Below are 18,387 nucleotides of genomic sequence, written 5' to 3'. Positions count from 1 at the left end.
ACAGTTCTTCGAATAGCTTTTTTCAGAAGCATACATAAGTCCTATACCCTTTGAATATGTGAATGCCTAATATCTTTGTTTTGCCTTACCAGGCACAAGGTAGGTTCTTGCCTGGTTATGGAACTAGGGTCCAAATCCTTTCTCTCAGAATTACTTAAACATCGCTTCATTGTGTTCTAGCATTTAGTTGTCCAGGTAAGAAGGCCAATGCCAGTCTTGATTTATGTCTGTCCAGAACTGAAAAATTCCACCAAGAAACATGAGGTATGTATAGTCTAAGTATCTGCCCAATTCTTGGTAGACTTATTTGAACTGAAGTCTCTGGTTTTTCTTTATCTCAGGAAAAGTTTGTTTTATAATTGTTTATTCTGTTAGTTTATTCTATGATTGGAACTTTTATTATGAGGATATTACTGTTTTGGGTTTTTATGAGCTTTCTCATATGCATCTTAATTTTCTTTTTTAATGGTCATTTCTTTTTTATTTTCACTTTGCCTTCTGAAAGAATACTTTGAGTTTCTTCCATTTCTCAAATTCAGTTTTTAACAGTGCTTCTGTTAAACTTCTGTTTTGGCAATCTTTTGTTTTACTTCTCAGTACTTTTTCTTGTTTTTTTCTTCCTCTTTTATAGGTACTGCCTAAATCTCATTGAGAATTTTAAGTAGTTTTTTTTTTCATTTGGAATTATAACTTACCTAGATTAAAATGCATAAATTTTAAATATGCACCTTGGTGACTTTTTATATAAATATATTCCTGTGCGTCCACAAAACATAAATATTCATCATGCCAGGAAATTCCCTTATACCCTTTCTATTCTTTACATAATCCCTCCAGAAGAAAACACTATAACTTCTTTTTTTTTCTTTTAATTGTCTTTTTTTTAAAAGATACATAGATCACAAAAAAATGTTATATTAAAAAATATAGGGAAACGGACTTGGCCCAGTGGTTAGGGCGTCCGTCTACCACATGGGAGGTCCGCGGTTCAAACCCCGGGCCTCCTTGACCCGTGTGGAGCTGGCCCACGCACGGTGCTGATGCACGCAAGGGGAGCCCCACGCGCAAGGAGTGCACCCCGTGAGGAGAGCCGCCTAGCGCAAAAGAAAGTGCAGCCTGCCCAGGAATGGCGCTGCCCACACTTCCTGTGTGGCTGACGACAACAGAAACGGACAAAGAAACAAGACACAGCAAATAGACACAGAAAACAGACAACCGGGGGAAGGGGGCGGGATTAAATAAATAAATAAATAAATTTTTTTAAATAAATAAAAATAAAAAATATAAGAGGTTCCCGTATACCCCACACCCCACCCCATCCCACCCCTCCCTTATCAACAGCCTCTTTCATCATTGTGGCACATTCATTGCAGTTGGTAGATACATTTTGGAGCACTGCTACACGGCATGGATAATAGTTTACATTGTAGTTTACACTCTCTATAATGACTTCTATTACCCTGAATTTGTTTTGCCTGTCCTGGAACTTTAAATAATTGGAATTACATAGTATGTGCTTTTTTTTTATTTTATTTTTTTTTATTTTTTTTTTTTTAAGATTTATTTATTTATTTAATTCCCCCCCCCACCCCCCGCCTCCCCTGGTTGTCTGCTCTCTGTGTCCACTCGCTGCTCCCTGTTTCTCTGTCCGCTTCTGTTGTCATCAGCGGCACGGGAAGTGTGGGTGGTGCCATTCCTGGGCAGGCTGCACCCTCCTCTGTGCTGGGCGGCCTCTCCCTACGGGGTGCACTCCCTGCACGTGGGGTTCCCCTACGTGGGGGACACCCTGCACGGTGCGACACTCCCTGCGCGCATCAGAACCGCGCATGGGCCAGCTCCATACGGGCCAAGGAGGCCTGGGGCCTGAACCGCGGACCTCCCATGTGGTAGACGGACGCCCTAACCACTGGGCCAAGTCCGCTTCCCAGTATGTGCTTTTTAAAGACTGGCTTCTTTCACTCAACGTTTTTGAGATTCATCCATTTTGTTGCTTTTATCAGTACTTTCTTTTTTATTGCAGTATATATTGCATTGTATAAGTAGACAACAATTTGTTTTACTATATTCTATTTGGATTGTTTGTTTCTAGTATTTGGCACTTATGATAAAGGCTGTTATAAATGTCTCGTATATGTCTTTTTAGTAGACATAAATTTTCATTTTCCTTGGGTATATAATTAATTTTGTAAGAATTTTATAAGAAACTCCTTATAATATATTCTACCATATTACTTCCATCAGCAATACATGAGAATTCCAGTTCTCCACATTCTTCCTAATAGTTGATAATGCTGGTCATTTTTATTTTAATGTGGCTGAGAAGTTACATCTTATTGTGGCTTTATTTTACATTTCCCTGACAATTAATGATGTTAAGCACCCTTTCATATGCTAATTTGGGGTATTCTTTATAAATTCTTATTCAAATTTTTTGCCCATTTTTTAAAATTGGGTTGGCTTTTTATTATTTATTTCTTGGAAGTCCTTATTCCAGATATAAGATCTTTGTCAGGTATCTGTACTACAAATATTTTCTCCCAGTGCGTGCCTGCCATTTCATTTTCTTGTATCTTTTAACCAACAGACATTTTAAATTTTTATGAACTCTAATTTATAAATATTTCCTTTTATCTGATTAATGCTTTTTAAATCATGTCTAAGAAATCTTTGCCTACATCAAGTTCACAAAGATATTCTCTTATGTTTGCTCCAAGAAGTTCTTTAATTTTAGCTTTCATATTAATGTCCGTCACCCATCTTGAATTAATTTTTACATATGGCAAGAGATTAAGGAGGTTTATTTTATATATAATTTTTTTAAACATTGCCCCCATTTCCTACAGTATTTCTACTTAATTGGAGGCTATTTGCTGCAATTGCCCAACTTGGGTTCCTTCTTTAGGGTTATTAATTCTCCATATGTCAAGTTATACTCTTTTGCTTGCTCATTTTAACGAAAGAAGATGTAAATTGATTGCTCATAATACTTGGAGAAGGTCTCCTCAGCCATTGTGTAGGACAGGATCTAAGTTCTACGGTGGCTTATGTGTTGTAAGGACCTTCATACGGATAGCCAGGTGCAGCAAGTATGAGTGACACCAGACATATATGAAAGAAAATTAGTACTCACATGTCCTAGAAACAGAGAGGAGTGGCAGGCCTTGCAAGCTGATATGACGAAACACATCAGGAGTGTATGTTTAACTAAGCAGGCAGGGAGCAAAAGGTTCCAGTGGACCTGGGAGGATACCTTTATAATGTTATGTGGGTGGAGCAGTAATGGTTGGTCAAGCAAGAGTGGAGGTTGGGGAGTTTGCATTTGACTTTTGGAGGAGCACAAACCCATGTAGTATGCAGGGAGGAGAGGAAGAAGCTGTTTATCTTGTATAACCAGGTGTGCGGTAGTAGTCACAGAGGGACCTAAGGAAAGGGAAAGATACTGACGCACAAGGTCAATGCAAAAGCCCCCAAGGACAGGCTCAGAGATGCTAAGGCAGCATGGCAGTGTGAAAAGCTCCTATTTTATTTTAATTCATTACAGGCTATAACTCCGCCTTCTTCCAGCAGCACCTTAGCAGGCTTCGAGAGTTCTCAAGTGGGCAATTACCCACTTCAGTTACTTAGCAACAACTGAAAGAAAAGTCTGTGACCAGCGCTCCAGGCTTTGGTCCAAAGTCCTCCCATTTTTGCCATTCCAACTGCACCACCCTCCTCCTGGCATAGCTCTAAGAGGTATAAAGTTGGAAATGCTCTCCTCTACATCCTGAACTGTCAAGGTTTTTCTCCCCAAGTCCTCACTTACCCGAAGGTTGTCTTCTCTAGTCCCCCTGTCCTGAACTGATGAGCTGTGAGTTGGCTATTAGAGTTCTCTATCACCTTAGGGTAATTAAACATGGTATATTTTTTGCAGTGTTTGTAGTATAAGTTGGAGTTTTCACAATTTTGACATATACCCCCATTCCTACTTCTGCTTTTCTTACAGCTAGAGAAAATAACTTTGGCCACAGAGTGGCAGACTTGCTACTGACTATAGTACTGATAGGAATGAGCCAAGTCTGAACCTCTTTGACAACAAAGACAATTCAATCAATCATGCAAGAATTATTTATTTAGGGTCTAGCACTGTGGCTATAATCTCTTAATTATGTCTTTTCACTCTCTTTTATGGAGGCTATAAACAATAAATAAAGTATTGGGGATAAATGCTGGGTAATCCTCGTTCTTCATTATTTCATTCTTAACCCATATTGGTATGGTTTCCACCTTAAAAGGACAAATACCTTTTTAAAAAATTTTTTATTTTTACAAACACTGTCCCTTTCCTCCCCCAATTATCCCTCCCCCAGTAATCTCCAATCTGCTTTCTCTCTCTGCAAATTTGCTATTTCTAATCATCTCTTATAAGTGAAATCATACAGTTTTTGTCCTTATGTGCTTTTGCTTGTTTCACTTGAACGTAATTTCTTTAAGTTTCTCCCATCATAGGGTGCCTCATAACTCTTCTTTTTTTCTTATGGCTGACAGTATTCCATTGGTGTGTACCACGGTTGGATTAGTCATCCATTTGTTGATGGACACTCAGGTTGTTTCCAGCTTTTGGTTATTGTGAATATACTGCCAAAAACATAGCATACAAGTATCTGTTTGGGACTCTGTTTTCACTCTCTTTGGGTAATATATTAGTCAGCCAAAGAGGTGCTGATGCAAAATATCAGAAATCGGTTGGTATTTATAAAGGGTATTTATTTGGGGTAGAAGCTTACATTTACAAGGCCCTAAAGAGTCCAACTCAATATACCATAAGAGGGACTTTCTTACCCAGAGTCTGTTGCCACATGTTGACACAATATGGCAGCGATGTCTGCCAGGGTTCAGGCTTCCTCCTCCTCCTAAGGTTCAGTGGTCCCAGCTTCCAATGCCACAGGCTGAGACAAGTCTTGTCTCTCTCCCAGGGCTCATTTCTCTCTGGGCTCAGCTGCTCTGCTCTCTCCACAAGGCCAGCTATAACTGTCAGGTGAACGGCTTGTCTCTCTTCCTGGGGCCTCTGCCATGTCAAATGGAGGCTTCTCTCTTTCCTCACATATCTGCTCTCTCATGTGCTTTACTTCCTGGGCTCCAGGATCAAAATCCTTACTTTCTCCTCTGCCATGTTGTTTTCTCTGTGAGGGCAGGCGGGGACTCAATGTCCTACTGACATGGCCCAATCAAAACCTTAATCATTATTTAATCAAATAAGAGTGAAACCTCTGAATCCAATCCAATCTAATACGGCCAGAGGAAAAGACCAGTTTATAAACATAATCCAATATCTACTTTTGGAATTCACAAACAATGCCAAACTGCTACAGGTATATAACCAGAAGTAGGATTGCCCAATCAAACGGTAACTCTATATTTAGCTTTTTAAGGAACTGCCATATTGTTCTTACTGTGGCCTTTATTATGTTGAAAAGTTCCTTTCTATTCTTACTTTCCTGGGTGCTTTTATCCAGAAAGAGTGCTGGATTTGTCAAATACCTTTTTAGCATCTATTGAGATAATCATGTGGTTTTTTTCCCTCTACATTCTATTTATGTAGTGTATCACATTGAAACCATTCTTGCATTCCTGGGATGAATACCACTTAGTCATGGTATATAATCTTCTTAATATGCCATTAAAAATACAGTTTGCTAGTATTTTGTTAAGGATTGTTGCATCTAAACTCATAAGTGAAATTGACCTGTAACTTTCTTTTCTTGTGCTATCTTTACCAGCTTTGGTATCAGAGTAATGCTAGCCTCATAAAATGATTTAGGAAGTTTTCCCTCCTCTTGAATTCTTTGGAAGCGTTCCAGAAGGACTATTAATTCTCTTTTAAATGTTTGGTAGTACACACCAGTGAAGCTGTCTGGTTGTGGGCTTGTCTATGGTGGAAGATTTTGATTACTGAGTCAACTTCTTTACTAGTTATAGGTTCTTAATGTTTTCTATTTCTTCTTGAGTCAATCAGAGTAATCAATATATTTCTAGGAATTTTCCCATTTCTTCTAGATCATCTAGTAGGTTAGTGTACAATTGTTCATAATATTCTCTTATCATCTTTTTTATTTATGTAAAATCAGTCATTATATCACCATTATCCTTTCCAATTTTAGATATTGGCATTTTTTTCTCTTTTTTTCTTTGTCAGTCTAGCTAAAGGTTTATCAATTGCATTGATTTTTTTCCCCAAAGAACCAACTTTTGATTTGTTTAATTCTCTAAATTGTTTTTTTCTATTCCCTATTTCATTTATTGCCCAGTCTAATCTTAATTATTTCTTTTCTTCTGCTAACCTTGGATTTATTTTGCTCTTGTTCTTTTAGTTACCCAAGATGTAATTAGATTATTAATTTGAGATTTTTATTCTTTAAAATATAGGCATTCATAGCTAGAAACTTCCCTCTGAGTACTGCGTCCATAAGTTTTGATATATTGGGTCGCTGTTATCACTTGTACTTAAGAATTTTCTTATTTCCCTTGTAATTTCTTCTTTAGCCCATTGGTTGTTAAAGACTATGCTGCTAAGTTTCCACACATTTGTAAATTTTTCCAATTTTCCTTCTGTTATGGATTTCAAGCTTCATTCCATTGTACTCAGAGGTTACTCTTTATGATTTTAATATTTTAAAATTTATTAGGAATTCTCTTGTGCCCTGATTTATGGTCTATCCTAGAGAATGATACATGTACACTTGAAAAGAATGTGTAGTCCACTATTTTTAGGTGAACTATTCTATATATGTTTGTTAGATCTAATTGGTTTACAGTGTTGTTCAGGTCCTGTATTTCCTTTTTGATTTTCTGTTTAGATGTTTTATCCACTATTGAAAGTGGTATATTGAAATCTCCAACTATTATTGTAGAACTGTTTCTTCCATCAATTCTCTCAATGTTTCATACATTTTGCACTCTGTGATTAGGTGCATATATGTTTATAATTAGTAAATATTCTTGTTGGATTGACCATATTATCTAATCTCTTTGTCTTTTTTAACAGTTTTTTACTTAAAGTCTGTTTTGTCTGATATTAATACATAGCCATCCCTGCTTTCTTCTAATTACTATTTGCATGAAATATTTTTTTCATTTCACTTTCAATATAATTGCATCTAGCTATGGATCTAAGATGGATCTCTTGTAAACAGCATATAGTTAGGATGTTTCTTTATCTGTTCTTCCAATCTCTGCCTTTTCATTGGAGAGTTTAATCCATTTGCATTTAAGGAAATTATTGATAAGGCAGGATTTACTTCTGTCATTTTGCTAATTGTTTTTTTTTTGTAAGTTTTACCCCTTTTTTGTCCCTCTTTTCCTCCATTATTGTCTTCCTTTTAATTTAGATGCTCTTTTATACTAAGACACTTTGAATAAGTTGTTTTACTTTTGTGTAAATTTTTCAATAATGGCTTTATAGTTACCATAAGTTACATTTATCATACTTCATCTATTACAATTTACTTTGTGTTGATTTGAACTTGACTTCAATAGCCTACACATACACAGTACTATATTCCTCCATTCCTCCCTTTTATATTGCTCTTGCTTATGTACCCAGTAACAAATTTTTTTATGCATGTGAATTTTAAGCCTTATAAGAATTAAAATACAGCATTACTAATGAAAAATGAAATAATTCTGGCATTCATATTTACCCATGTTGTTACTTACACTGGAGATCTTTGTTTCTTCATCCAGCATTGAGATACTGCCTATTGTCCTTTCCTTTCAACATGGAAGACTCCCTTTAACATTTCCTGTAAGGTGTATCTAATGGTAATGGGAAAGTGGACTTGGCCCCATGGATAGGGCATCTGCCTACCACATGGGAGGTCTGTGGTTCAAACCCCAGGCCTCCTTGACCCATGTGTAGCTGGCCCATGTGCAGTGCTGATGCGCACAAGGAGTGTTATGCCACACAGGGGTGCCCCTGTGTAGGGAAGCCCCACGCACAAGGAGTGCGCCCCGTAAGGAGAGCCGCCCAGTGCAAAAGAAAGTACAGCCTGCCCAAGAATGGTGCCACACACACGGAGAGCTGGCACAAGATGATGCAACAAAAAAAAGAAACACAGATTCCCAGTGCTGCTGATAAGGATAGAAGCAGTCACAGCAGAACACACCGCAAATGGACACAGAGAGCAGACAACTGGGGGGTGGTGGGGAAGGGGAGAGAAATTAAAAAATAAAATAAAATAATGGTAATGAACTACCTCAGTATTTGTCCCAAAATGTCTTAATTTCTTCCTCACTTTTAAAAGACAACTTTGCCAGGTATATTGTTCTTGGGTAACAGGTAGGTTTGTTTGTTTGTTTGTTTGAGCACTTTAAATATGTCCTCCCACTGCCTTCTGACCTCCATGATTTCTACTGAGAAGTCAGATGTTAATCTTATTAAGGAGTCTTTCATGTTACACGTCACTACTCTCTTGCTGTTTTTAGGATTCGGTCTTTGTCCTTGGCATTGAAAATTTTGATCTTACTGTGTCTAGGTGCATATCTGCTTAGCACTCTTTGAGCATCTGAATTTATATATTCATATTTTTAATCAGATTTGGGAAGCTTTCCGTTATTATTTCTTCAAATATTTTTCCTGGCCCTTTTCCTCCCTTCTCCTTCTGAGCCTCTTATAATGTATATATTGGTACACTTGTTGGTGTCCCACAGATTCCTCAGACTCTGTGTCCCCCCCCCCCCCCCACTTTTGTTTTCATTCTTTTTTCTTTCTGCTCATTAACCTGGACAATTTTAATTTTTTTATCTTCGAGTTCACTGATCCTTTCTTCTGCCTCCTCCAATTTGCTCTTAAATCCAACTACTGAACTTTTCACTTCAGTTATTGTACTTTTGAGTTTCAGAATTTCCATTTGATTCTTTTTTAGAATTTCTACATCATTGTTGAAATTTTCATTTTGTTCATATATTGTTTCCCTGGTTTCTTTTAGTTCTTTGTCCTTGTTTTCCTTTAGTTCGTTGATCCTGTTTATAAGAGTTATTCAAAAATCTTTGGTAATTTCAGAGACTATGCTTCCTCTGGAATATTTTCCATCAAATTCTTTTTTCCTGTGACTGGGCCATACTTTCCTGTCTCCTTCTCTGTTTTGTAATTTTTTGCTGAGAACTGAGTATTATGAGTTTTTACGTTGTGGTCACTCTGGAAGTCTAGTTTGGAAAGAAGGAAGGAAGGGAGGGAGGGAGGGAGGGAGGAGAAAGAGAAAGGAAAGGGATAGGGAGAAAGAAAGAAAAGAGGAAAAATTCTAACAAACAGACAAAACACAAAAGAAAAAAGGGGCGGAAGTAACAAAGAGCACTGCCTCTCCAAGTCTCCTGTGATGTGTTGGTGGAAAGTCAGATGCTGTTGCTTTTGAAGTCAAAACCTAGGATATATCCCAGCTCATACCTCATGGATTCACCAGACCCAAAAATATAATATAGAAAAAACCAACCAATCAAAAAACAAAGAAAAAGAAGTGCATTGGCTCTTTGTGTGCCTGTAGATGCTGGTAGTAAGGCTAGAAGAAGACACTTCTCAGAGAAACCAAGGCTAACATTGTACTAGACCCTCAGTAATCTGTCAGACTAAACAACACTAGAAAGGGAAAGAAGAAACCCAACCAATGAAACAGTGCACTGGGTCTTTAAGTCCTGGTAGATGCTGGTGTAAGGCAAGAAGCCCTCTGAGGAGAGGGCTGAAACCAAAGCCTGAGACTATGCTGTGGCCTCAGAGGTCTGTCAGAGCACAAATACCTACACACAGCAGGAATAAAAAGAAAAACAGCCAAAGAAGGTACACCAACTATTTATGTCCAGGTGGATACAGATAGGAGACTGGAAGCACTACTGCACAGAGGGCCAAACCTGTGGCCATCTTCCACATTGATTCCTCAAGGAGCCCCCAGACCAACCTTGACCTTCAGCCCCAACTTTTAGAGGAGGTAGTTTCCTTTGCCAGCCTTGGGCCCAGTTGGCCACTCCTGGAATCCAGGCTGTGTTGCCACAATCATGGCCATTCCCACAGCTGCTGCCATGAGGCTGAGCAATGGCGGCTGGTCACTGGTTCATACTTTCACTTAAAAAGCTGACCTCTCAGTATCCTGTCACTTCCTCTGTTATGCCTGTAATTGTTCTAAATGTCCACTCTGGTTCCAGGGACCTAATTAATTCCAGTCTCTTTTTTCAACACTTTTATTTTTCTAGTGGAGGGAGCAAAATGTAAAACTTTGAACTTTGCCATTTTGCACTGTAATTGACAAATATTAAAATTGATTTTAAATGTTAAATAAATAAAAATGATTTTGCACTAAAGTCATGATAGGATGGGATTCATATGAGAACCTGGAAGAAAATCAAAGTATACTCCTTCCTTCCCCTTACTTTTAGGCACAATAAGAACTACAATTCATATTTGAGTCAATTACTTGGATCAGCTCACCTGTTCAATCTGTTTATACCAAACCATCAGCACATCCTCTAGCTGATGAACAGTTTCTGAATTGCCAGCTGCAGCTGTCACTTCTTCAAAGGTCTGCAGTTTGGAGAAATCAACATGTTCTATATTCTTTAACTTAACTGTTCCCTCAATACTTATTCTAGCACCTAAAAGGGAAAAAAAAATACTACTAAGAAAAAGGGAATTTAAAGTCAATGTGTTTTCCTATTAATTGTATTTGGCAATATATTAGGCTTCATTTTTTAAAGAAGTTTTGGACCACAGAGAGGTTCAACTATGGCAGGGGAGGAACATCAGTGTGGGGTGTTATTGATGGGGGAGCACATGGTTGGGAAAGAGTTCTCCAGAGCATATATATAGGGTACATAAAAATGCTCGGATATATGTTGGGTATTTTCATAGTAGTTACAGTTACAAATGACAACTGAGGGAGTGATGAGTTCCTAGCCAGGGGAGCTCTAGCACATTCCCCAATGGAACAGCAACAATCCCCCAAATGCAACAGCATAGACCAATGAAGAAGGATGGTCCAATGATGAGCCCTTGATACTGATGACTATGCTTATGAGCCTGTGTGCCTGAAATATGAACTAGGCCTAAAGCTGCAGGATGCCTAAGAGTTACCTCCTGAGAGCCTCCATGTTGTTCAAATGTGGCCACTCTCTAAGCCAAACTCAGCATATAAATGCATTACCTTCCCCCCAGCATGGGACATGACTCGTGGGAATGAACTTCCCTGATGCTGAGGGATTACTATCAAGTACCAGCTGGTGACGTAACTAGAAAAGACCTTGAATAAAAGGGTCAACTCAGACCAGCAGAATATGTCAGCCTACATGTAGGATCATGTGTTAAAAACTGCTTCTTGACCTTGAATAAAATGGGGAAATGACAAAGACAAATGAGTTTATATAGCTAAGAGTCTTCAAAAAAGAGTCGGGAGGTCATCAGAGGGGTTTCACTTACGCACGCTTCAGCAGGACCCCAGAGACAGCCAAAGTAAATATAACCCCAGGTACTGGTTCTCCTGAGGGCTACAGAGACCCACATGGCAAATGGCTCTAGAGTTCAGTGCCATGTCAGTTGGCCCTACTTTGGAATTTGTTTTCCTGAGCGTGATGGAGTTGAACTCACATGTGACCTTCCTACATATGCCTCTTCTGTCACTTTTACTGAACCTGTGGTTTGCGCTAGGGTTGGAGTATACTCAGGAGACTCAAATCTCTGGACTGTCCATGTGCCAGCTGGGCTCTGAGCCTCAGCAGAGTTGCAACTCCTACCCTCTGGTTTGTTGGAGTTACCCAGGTCAGCTAACAGGGAGGTGAAGATAGTTAACCACCACACCAGGGAACCGAGAGTGCTGACAACTGCAAGCAGGAGAATTGCATCCATCATCCATGCAGAATCTAAGCCCCCTCTCGATAAAGAGGTGGAGTGGACATCACCATCCCAGGGTCCACAGGATGGAGGAATAAAATATGAATTAGAGTGGACTTACTGATATTCTACTATGGAACTATTGTGACTAGTAATGGAAGAAATTTTAGCGTTGATGCAGAGAAAGTACCCGCTGTATTTGCTGAAGGCAAGGAAAGGGAAGAAGAGAGGTGATGTGGGGTTGTCCTAAATGATATGGCAGGGACAGGTGGTGGACATTGTGTGTCCTGCCGTGGCCCGCAGGGTGTGCTGGGGGAGAGTGTGGACTACAATGTAAACTATTGTCCATGTGGTGCTGCAGTGCTCTACAGTGTGTTCACCAGGTGTGGTGAATGTGCCACAATGATGGGGGGGTTGTTGATGTGGGAGGAGTGGGGTTGGGGGGTGGGGGTATATGGGAACCTCTTATATTTTTTGAATGTGACATTTTTTGTGATCTACATATCTTCAAAAAAATATAATTAAAAAATATATTTTATGCGCAAAATAAATAAAGTCAGTGTGTTAAATGTCAGTGTGGAGTTTCAAGCTGAAATTACAAAAGTGCTAAAGATCTAATACTTTATAGAAATGTAATTCTAATTGGACATCAGATTTTTACTTGATTCGCCAATAAAATAGTATTTTAACAATAATAATAAAGTTGTATATGTTAAAAATATATAGTAGTAATAAATTATATATTTTAAAATATGGTAAAATTTTCATTAGTAAAATAGGAAGAGAATCCTTATATAGAAAATAAAAAGAAAGCATATTTTGCTCCAATAAAAATTCCTGAAAATGAGGAATTCTAATAATTATGTTATCTTACCTCTTCTTCTCATAATTATATTGATTGGCATCTTCTTTTAAGATGGAATATTCTTCTCTAATGGTTCTTTTTAATAACATACCTTATGGTTAATTCACTATTTTTTTTAGTAATTTGCTTTTCTAAACATTAAATTTTATATACTTACCATCTAAAAATGAAAGGTATCTGCTGATGGTTTCAGTGAAAATATGTTTTTCAGACTCGCCCTGTTTGGACTGGTTTAAAGCACCCCAATTATTTGTTGCAAGAATAGCTGGTAAAAATATATGTGCCAACATATTCCTAATCCCATTTAAGAGTCCTTCTGATGCATCCAGTACAGTAAATAGCACTTCCTGAAAGGGTGACATTCAAATGTTATTTTGTACATTAATCCCATTTAAAAATAGAAAATCGTAACTGATTTTACAATTTAATAAACACAGGTAACACATTTTATAAATTATCAGGGAAGCTTGAGTGGTGGTAAAAATTGAGAGTTCTAAAGGCCACAAATTTATATTCTCCCCCGTATTTTAACCATTCGCATGTTTGCTCATCAAGGAGACACTTTCATACATTCTTTTAAATTTTGCATAGAGAATTGAAAACTGGTACTAAAACAGACACTTATGCACAAATATTCAGAGCAGCATTAGTCATAATTTGCCTAAAGGTAGAAGAAACCCAAGTGTCAATCAACAAATGTATGGATTTTTTTTTTTTGCAGCCACTTGTGATTTTATTTCATTTTTGTTGTAGCACTGGGGGAACATATGGAAGAAATTGTCACTGTAGATATAACAGATCTTACAATGAATGAGCACAAATGTACAAAAAATTACTCAGCTTAGTGAATAGCTATAAGGTGTCAAACTTGTAACTCCCACAAGTTCAAGGAAAAGAACTTGGCCTCCTCTACAGGAGTCACCATCACAACCCTTCCCTCCCTCCAGCAGCAGCCGCTCCCCTTGTGCTTCAAGTCAGACCTCCACACCCTCCTTTACAGTTCATTCACAACTGTGCATCTATAGACACTAAAATCCATATTTTTTAAAATTTTCTCTTTCATGTACATTTTTTAATGCCTAAGTATTTATTATTTTATTCTTTTTATTATCTTTTTTTAAAGATACATGGATCACACAAAATGTTACATTAAAAAATATAAGAGGTTCCCATATATCCCACTCCCCACAGCCCCCACGCCTCCCACATCAACGTGTATGGATTTTTAAAATGATATATGTATATATGAAGATTATTTAACCATAAAATGGAATGAAGTTCGGATACATGCTACAGCATGAATGAACTTTGAAAATATTATGCTAAGTGAAACAAGCCAGATACAAAAGCACAAATATTATATGATTTCACTTGCATTAATTATCAAGAATAAGCAAATTCATAGAGACAGAAAGTTGATTAAATGATACCAGGGCCTGGGATAAGAGAGAAAGAGGAGCTATTGCTTAATGAGTAAAGAGTTCCTATTTTAAATGGTTAAAAAGTTTTGATAATGGAAGAGGAGGGAGCTCTATCAATTTAGCTTCCACCTACCACATGGGAGGACCTGGGTTCAGTTCCTGGTGCTTTCTGGAGAAGGCGAACTGGCACGGCGGACAGGCACAATGAGCTGACACAACAAGATGATGCAACAAAAGAGACACAAAGAGGAGAGACACAACAAACCAGAGGATGAGGTGGCTCAGGTGATTGAGCACTTCTCTTCCACATGGGAGGTCCCAGGTTTGGTTCCTGGTGCCTCCTAAAGAGAAGATGAGCAGACACAGAGAGTACACAGCAAACAGATACAGAGAGCAGACAGAAACTGCAAAATAATGAGGGGGGAGATAAATAAACAAATCTTTAAAAAAAAGTTTTGATAATAGATGGTGGTGGTGGTAGCACAACATTATAAATGTAACTAATGCCACTGAATTATATGCTTAAAGATGGTTAAAATGGAAATTTTATATTATATATCTATATGTTACCACAATAAAAATAAATTAATTTTTAAAATTCTGTGTAGGGAAGGAGATGTGACCTGAAACCTATACAAGATGAGGCAGTTGGAATTAAACCTCCTGCATAAAGTACTCAGTTGAAAGGTTGCCCGTCTATGAAAAGGGGAACAGAAAAATTCTATATCAGGCAAGGGAAAGAGCAATGAAACTAGTCCTCTTTCCAGAATTTTGGATGGAAAAAAAATGATTGGCCATGAAAAATCAAAAACCCAGAAATCAGAAGCCCACCATCCATGAGTGTGACATTTCAATACTATTTAAGTAATATGGAAATCTCACATCAAGAGATTAACATAAAAACTTTCCCAGGAACACTAAACCTTGCTGCTGTTTTTTAACTGTGAGTGTGTGGCAATGATGACTAGTATAGTTTGGTGCCATTGCCTTGATTTGCAATAAGGTGCTGTCAGATTTTCCCACCATTGCTCTTGTACCATTAGTTAAATGCCAACACAGTTAACGGGAAAACATCATCATAGTATTATGGAGAATATAGCTTTGACTTCACAGATCCCCCTGAAGGGGTCTTGGGTACCACTTTGAGAACTGCTAGTATACTACATGGTTTACCTGTGGATTTCATTCACACATTCATAATGATTTAAACAATAGAATATAACTACAATGGAAGAATGAGGGGATGGAGGAAGGAGGTGAAAAACTAAATCCTCTTCTTCCATAGAGAAAACCCAATAGATAATATCTAAAACTGGCAAAAGAAGCCATAAATGTATATTATTTAGAAATACAGAGGTAAATAACAAAAGAATCTGCTAAAGGAGTTTAAATGGTTGCTTTTGGAGATTGGGGTAGAGAATGACTGAGAACTTGGTATGTTATGAAAAGATTTATAGAACCTCTTCTGTCTTTAAATCATGTGCACATATAACTATGATAAAACAAAAGCTAAATTTGAAAAAAAAAAAAAAAGAAATAGGTTAAATCACAGGGTAGACAAACTGAAGAAAGAATTCCTGAAATGTAAGATAGAACGAGGAAACAAATCTACACACAGAGACATCATGGTGGAACTGCAGGTCTTCAAAGACAAAAAGTAAAAGCAAAGAGAAAGGCAGATTACCTATGAAGGAAGAATTACCCTAACACAGAGGTCTCACCAACCAAAAGAGATACCAGAAGATGATGAAATACTTACATGGAGAAAGGGGAAAATAATAACTGCCAACTTAGAATGCTAAACCTGGCTAAACAATGTCTTTCTTAAAGCAAATTTTTGTCAGAAGCAGAAAAGGAGCAAAATTACATTGGATTTCAGTTACCTTTCCCACCACCAAAGTTAAGACTCTCTGAGAATAATTAAGAGAACTAAACTTTGCTGAAGACCTACTGTGCATCAGGCAATATAATATATCACATTATAGTTTTATCTTACAACAATCCTACAAGATGGGTATTACTATTCCCAATTTAAGAATATAGAGCTCTAAGTCTCAGAAAGGGTACCCAACTTGTCATAGGCACCCACTGCTAATCAGTGTGAAACTGGGAGGCCAATTCAGGTCCATCTGACTAACATTCCCTGTGTTCAATCTCCACCGTTCTGCCTTCCCAGGACCAGGTAAGCAAAGACCAGGCTCTAAGTCATTACTCTCTTCTCCTTCCAAAACCATTAAAGAGTTAAAATATTGAGCAAAATAGAGGTTAAATCAAGTAACAAATACTCAAAATCACAAGAACAAAATTAAATGTCCTCTTAGGAAATGAAAGAATGGGACTATTTGTACCCCATCTAGCAAAGATGGGATTTTCATGAATTTTATTAGCAGTATCTAAAGGATAAATATCCAAATCTCTCTTATAGCTAAATTTCTCTGGTTCTTTAAATATGTGAATACATCATGTTCACGGAACTCAATTCAGTCCTATATATAGGAAGGGAGATCAAAGTAAAGTAAAAATATGACTATGACAACACATTCAATGTTTATATATTTGAAAAAAACTTTTAAACATACCTCCTGAATATTTTTAATATTTACAGCAAGATCACTGCGACAACGAACAAAAAATATACACAGTCCTTTCAATTTCTGTGGGGCTGTGTTGTTTATGTACAATCTCATCATTTTTGCCCCTTTGGTTGCTCCAGCAATAATTCGACCGCATTCTGGAAATAAAAGTCAAGAACTTAGGTGATTACACAACTGATCTGGAACTTACACTAGCCAAGGATAGGGTTTCCATTACTTACAGCTGACTGTTGTTTCTTGCTTTACTTTATTGTAACAGGTTTTCAATATTATTTTGGAATAAATTTTTTATCTATAAAAAGATGTCAATTAATTTAAAAAGATGTCAATTAAATGTTTTAAATGATGTCAAATAACTGATTCTTAAATATAATGCTGTGGTTATGTTTTCAGCACTACCTATACCCTCATTCTTTCTAGAAAATACACACGTTTCTTCCCTCACCCCTGACCATACCCAACTGTTCTGCTGTCCCAACCCCATCTATTTGCTTAGTTAATTCTTAACTCATCTTTTGGATCTCAGTTAAAATGCCACAGTATCAGGCAAGTCTTCACTGACTCACTTATTAAATACTCTTATAATACTGACCTTTATGTTAATCCTTTCCTTGATCTAATTTCAATGAAAATTAAGTGCTTAACTGTCTTTCTTTAATATCTGTCTTCCCTGATAAAAATATAAGCGCCACGTGGGGAGAAACTGTATCTGCTCTATAAATTCCTGCTGAATGAATGAATGATAGGCAGATAGATAGAGACGGAAACACTATCACTACTTAGAGACCAGAAATTATCTCATAAAGACAAGTCAGATGCATGTATTTTCAATTCTAATTTTAAAAAACTAATTTCCTATTCCCTGAGGTAAATTACTATACTTTCCAGATGCTAGCATTAATCCAAGGTAATTAATATTTAAAAACTATTAAGAATATGAGAATTCTTTAAATGGCTGGTTGCATTATTAATATACAGAAAGCAATAGCCTTCCTATTTATAATAATAAATAACTTAAAACATGATAAAACAAAAAAGAAATTAAAAGTCTCTATCACAAAACCACAAGATAACACTTCACACCCAGTAGGATGACTCTTATTTTTTTTAAATGGAAAATAACAAGCATTGGAAAGTATACAGAGCAAAAAGGAACACTCATATATTGTTGGTGGAAAGTAAAATGGTGCAGCTGCTGTGGAAAACAGTTTGGCAGTCCCTCGGAAAGTTAAACCTAGAACTACCATATGAACCAGCAATTCTACTTGTGGGTATATACCCAAAAGAAGTGAAAACAGGGACTCAACCAAATATTTGTTCTGACACATGCTACAACATGGATGAATCTTGAAGACATCATGTTGAATGAATTAAGCCAGATATGGAAGGACAGTGTATGATTTCACTTTTATGAAATACCTAGAACAAGAGAATTCATAGATACAGGAAGTAGATTACAAGTTGCCAGGGGCTGGGGGTTAGGAGGAATGGGAGTTATTGATCAGTGGGTAAAGAGGTCTTGGTTTGGGTGATGAAATGTTTTGGTAATGGATGGTGGTGATGGTAGCAAAACACTGTAAATGTAATTAATGTCCCTGAATTGTACACATGAAAGTTGTCAAAATGGGAACGCCTGGGTTGCATATTATGTTAACACAATAA

General features: G+C 37.3%; 1 protein-coding gene across 1 annotated transcript in view; it reads right to left on the bottom strand.

Annotated features, from left to right (window-relative positions):
* DNAH8 (dynein axonemal heavy chain 8) overlaps nt 1-18,387 on the bottom strand; it is a 467,072-nt gene that overhangs the window by 333,299 nt on the left and 115,386 nt on the right. Inside the window, exons 9-11 of the mRNA XM_071218442.1 lie at nt 16,711-16,862; nt 12,868-13,057; nt 10,451-10,614 (exon numbers count right to left, since the gene is read on the bottom strand). Coding sequence (XP_071074543.1) covers nt 10,451-10,614; nt 12,868-13,057; nt 16,711-16,862 — 506 coding nt within the window. The remainder of the gene's footprint in view (nt 1-10,450; nt 10,615-12,867; nt 13,058-16,710; nt 16,863-18,387) is intronic.

The sequence above is a fragment of the Dasypus novemcinctus genome, chromosome 11, assembly GCF_030445035.2.
Source record: "Dasypus novemcinctus isolate mDasNov1 chromosome 11, mDasNov1.1.hap2, whole genome shotgun sequence".
In the NCBI taxonomy this organism is placed as follows: domain Eukaryota; kingdom Metazoa; phylum Chordata; class Mammalia; order Cingulata; family Dasypodidae; genus Dasypus; species Dasypus novemcinctus.
Note: the sequence above shows the minus strand (reverse complement) of the source record. Positions and strands in the feature narration are given on the sequence as shown.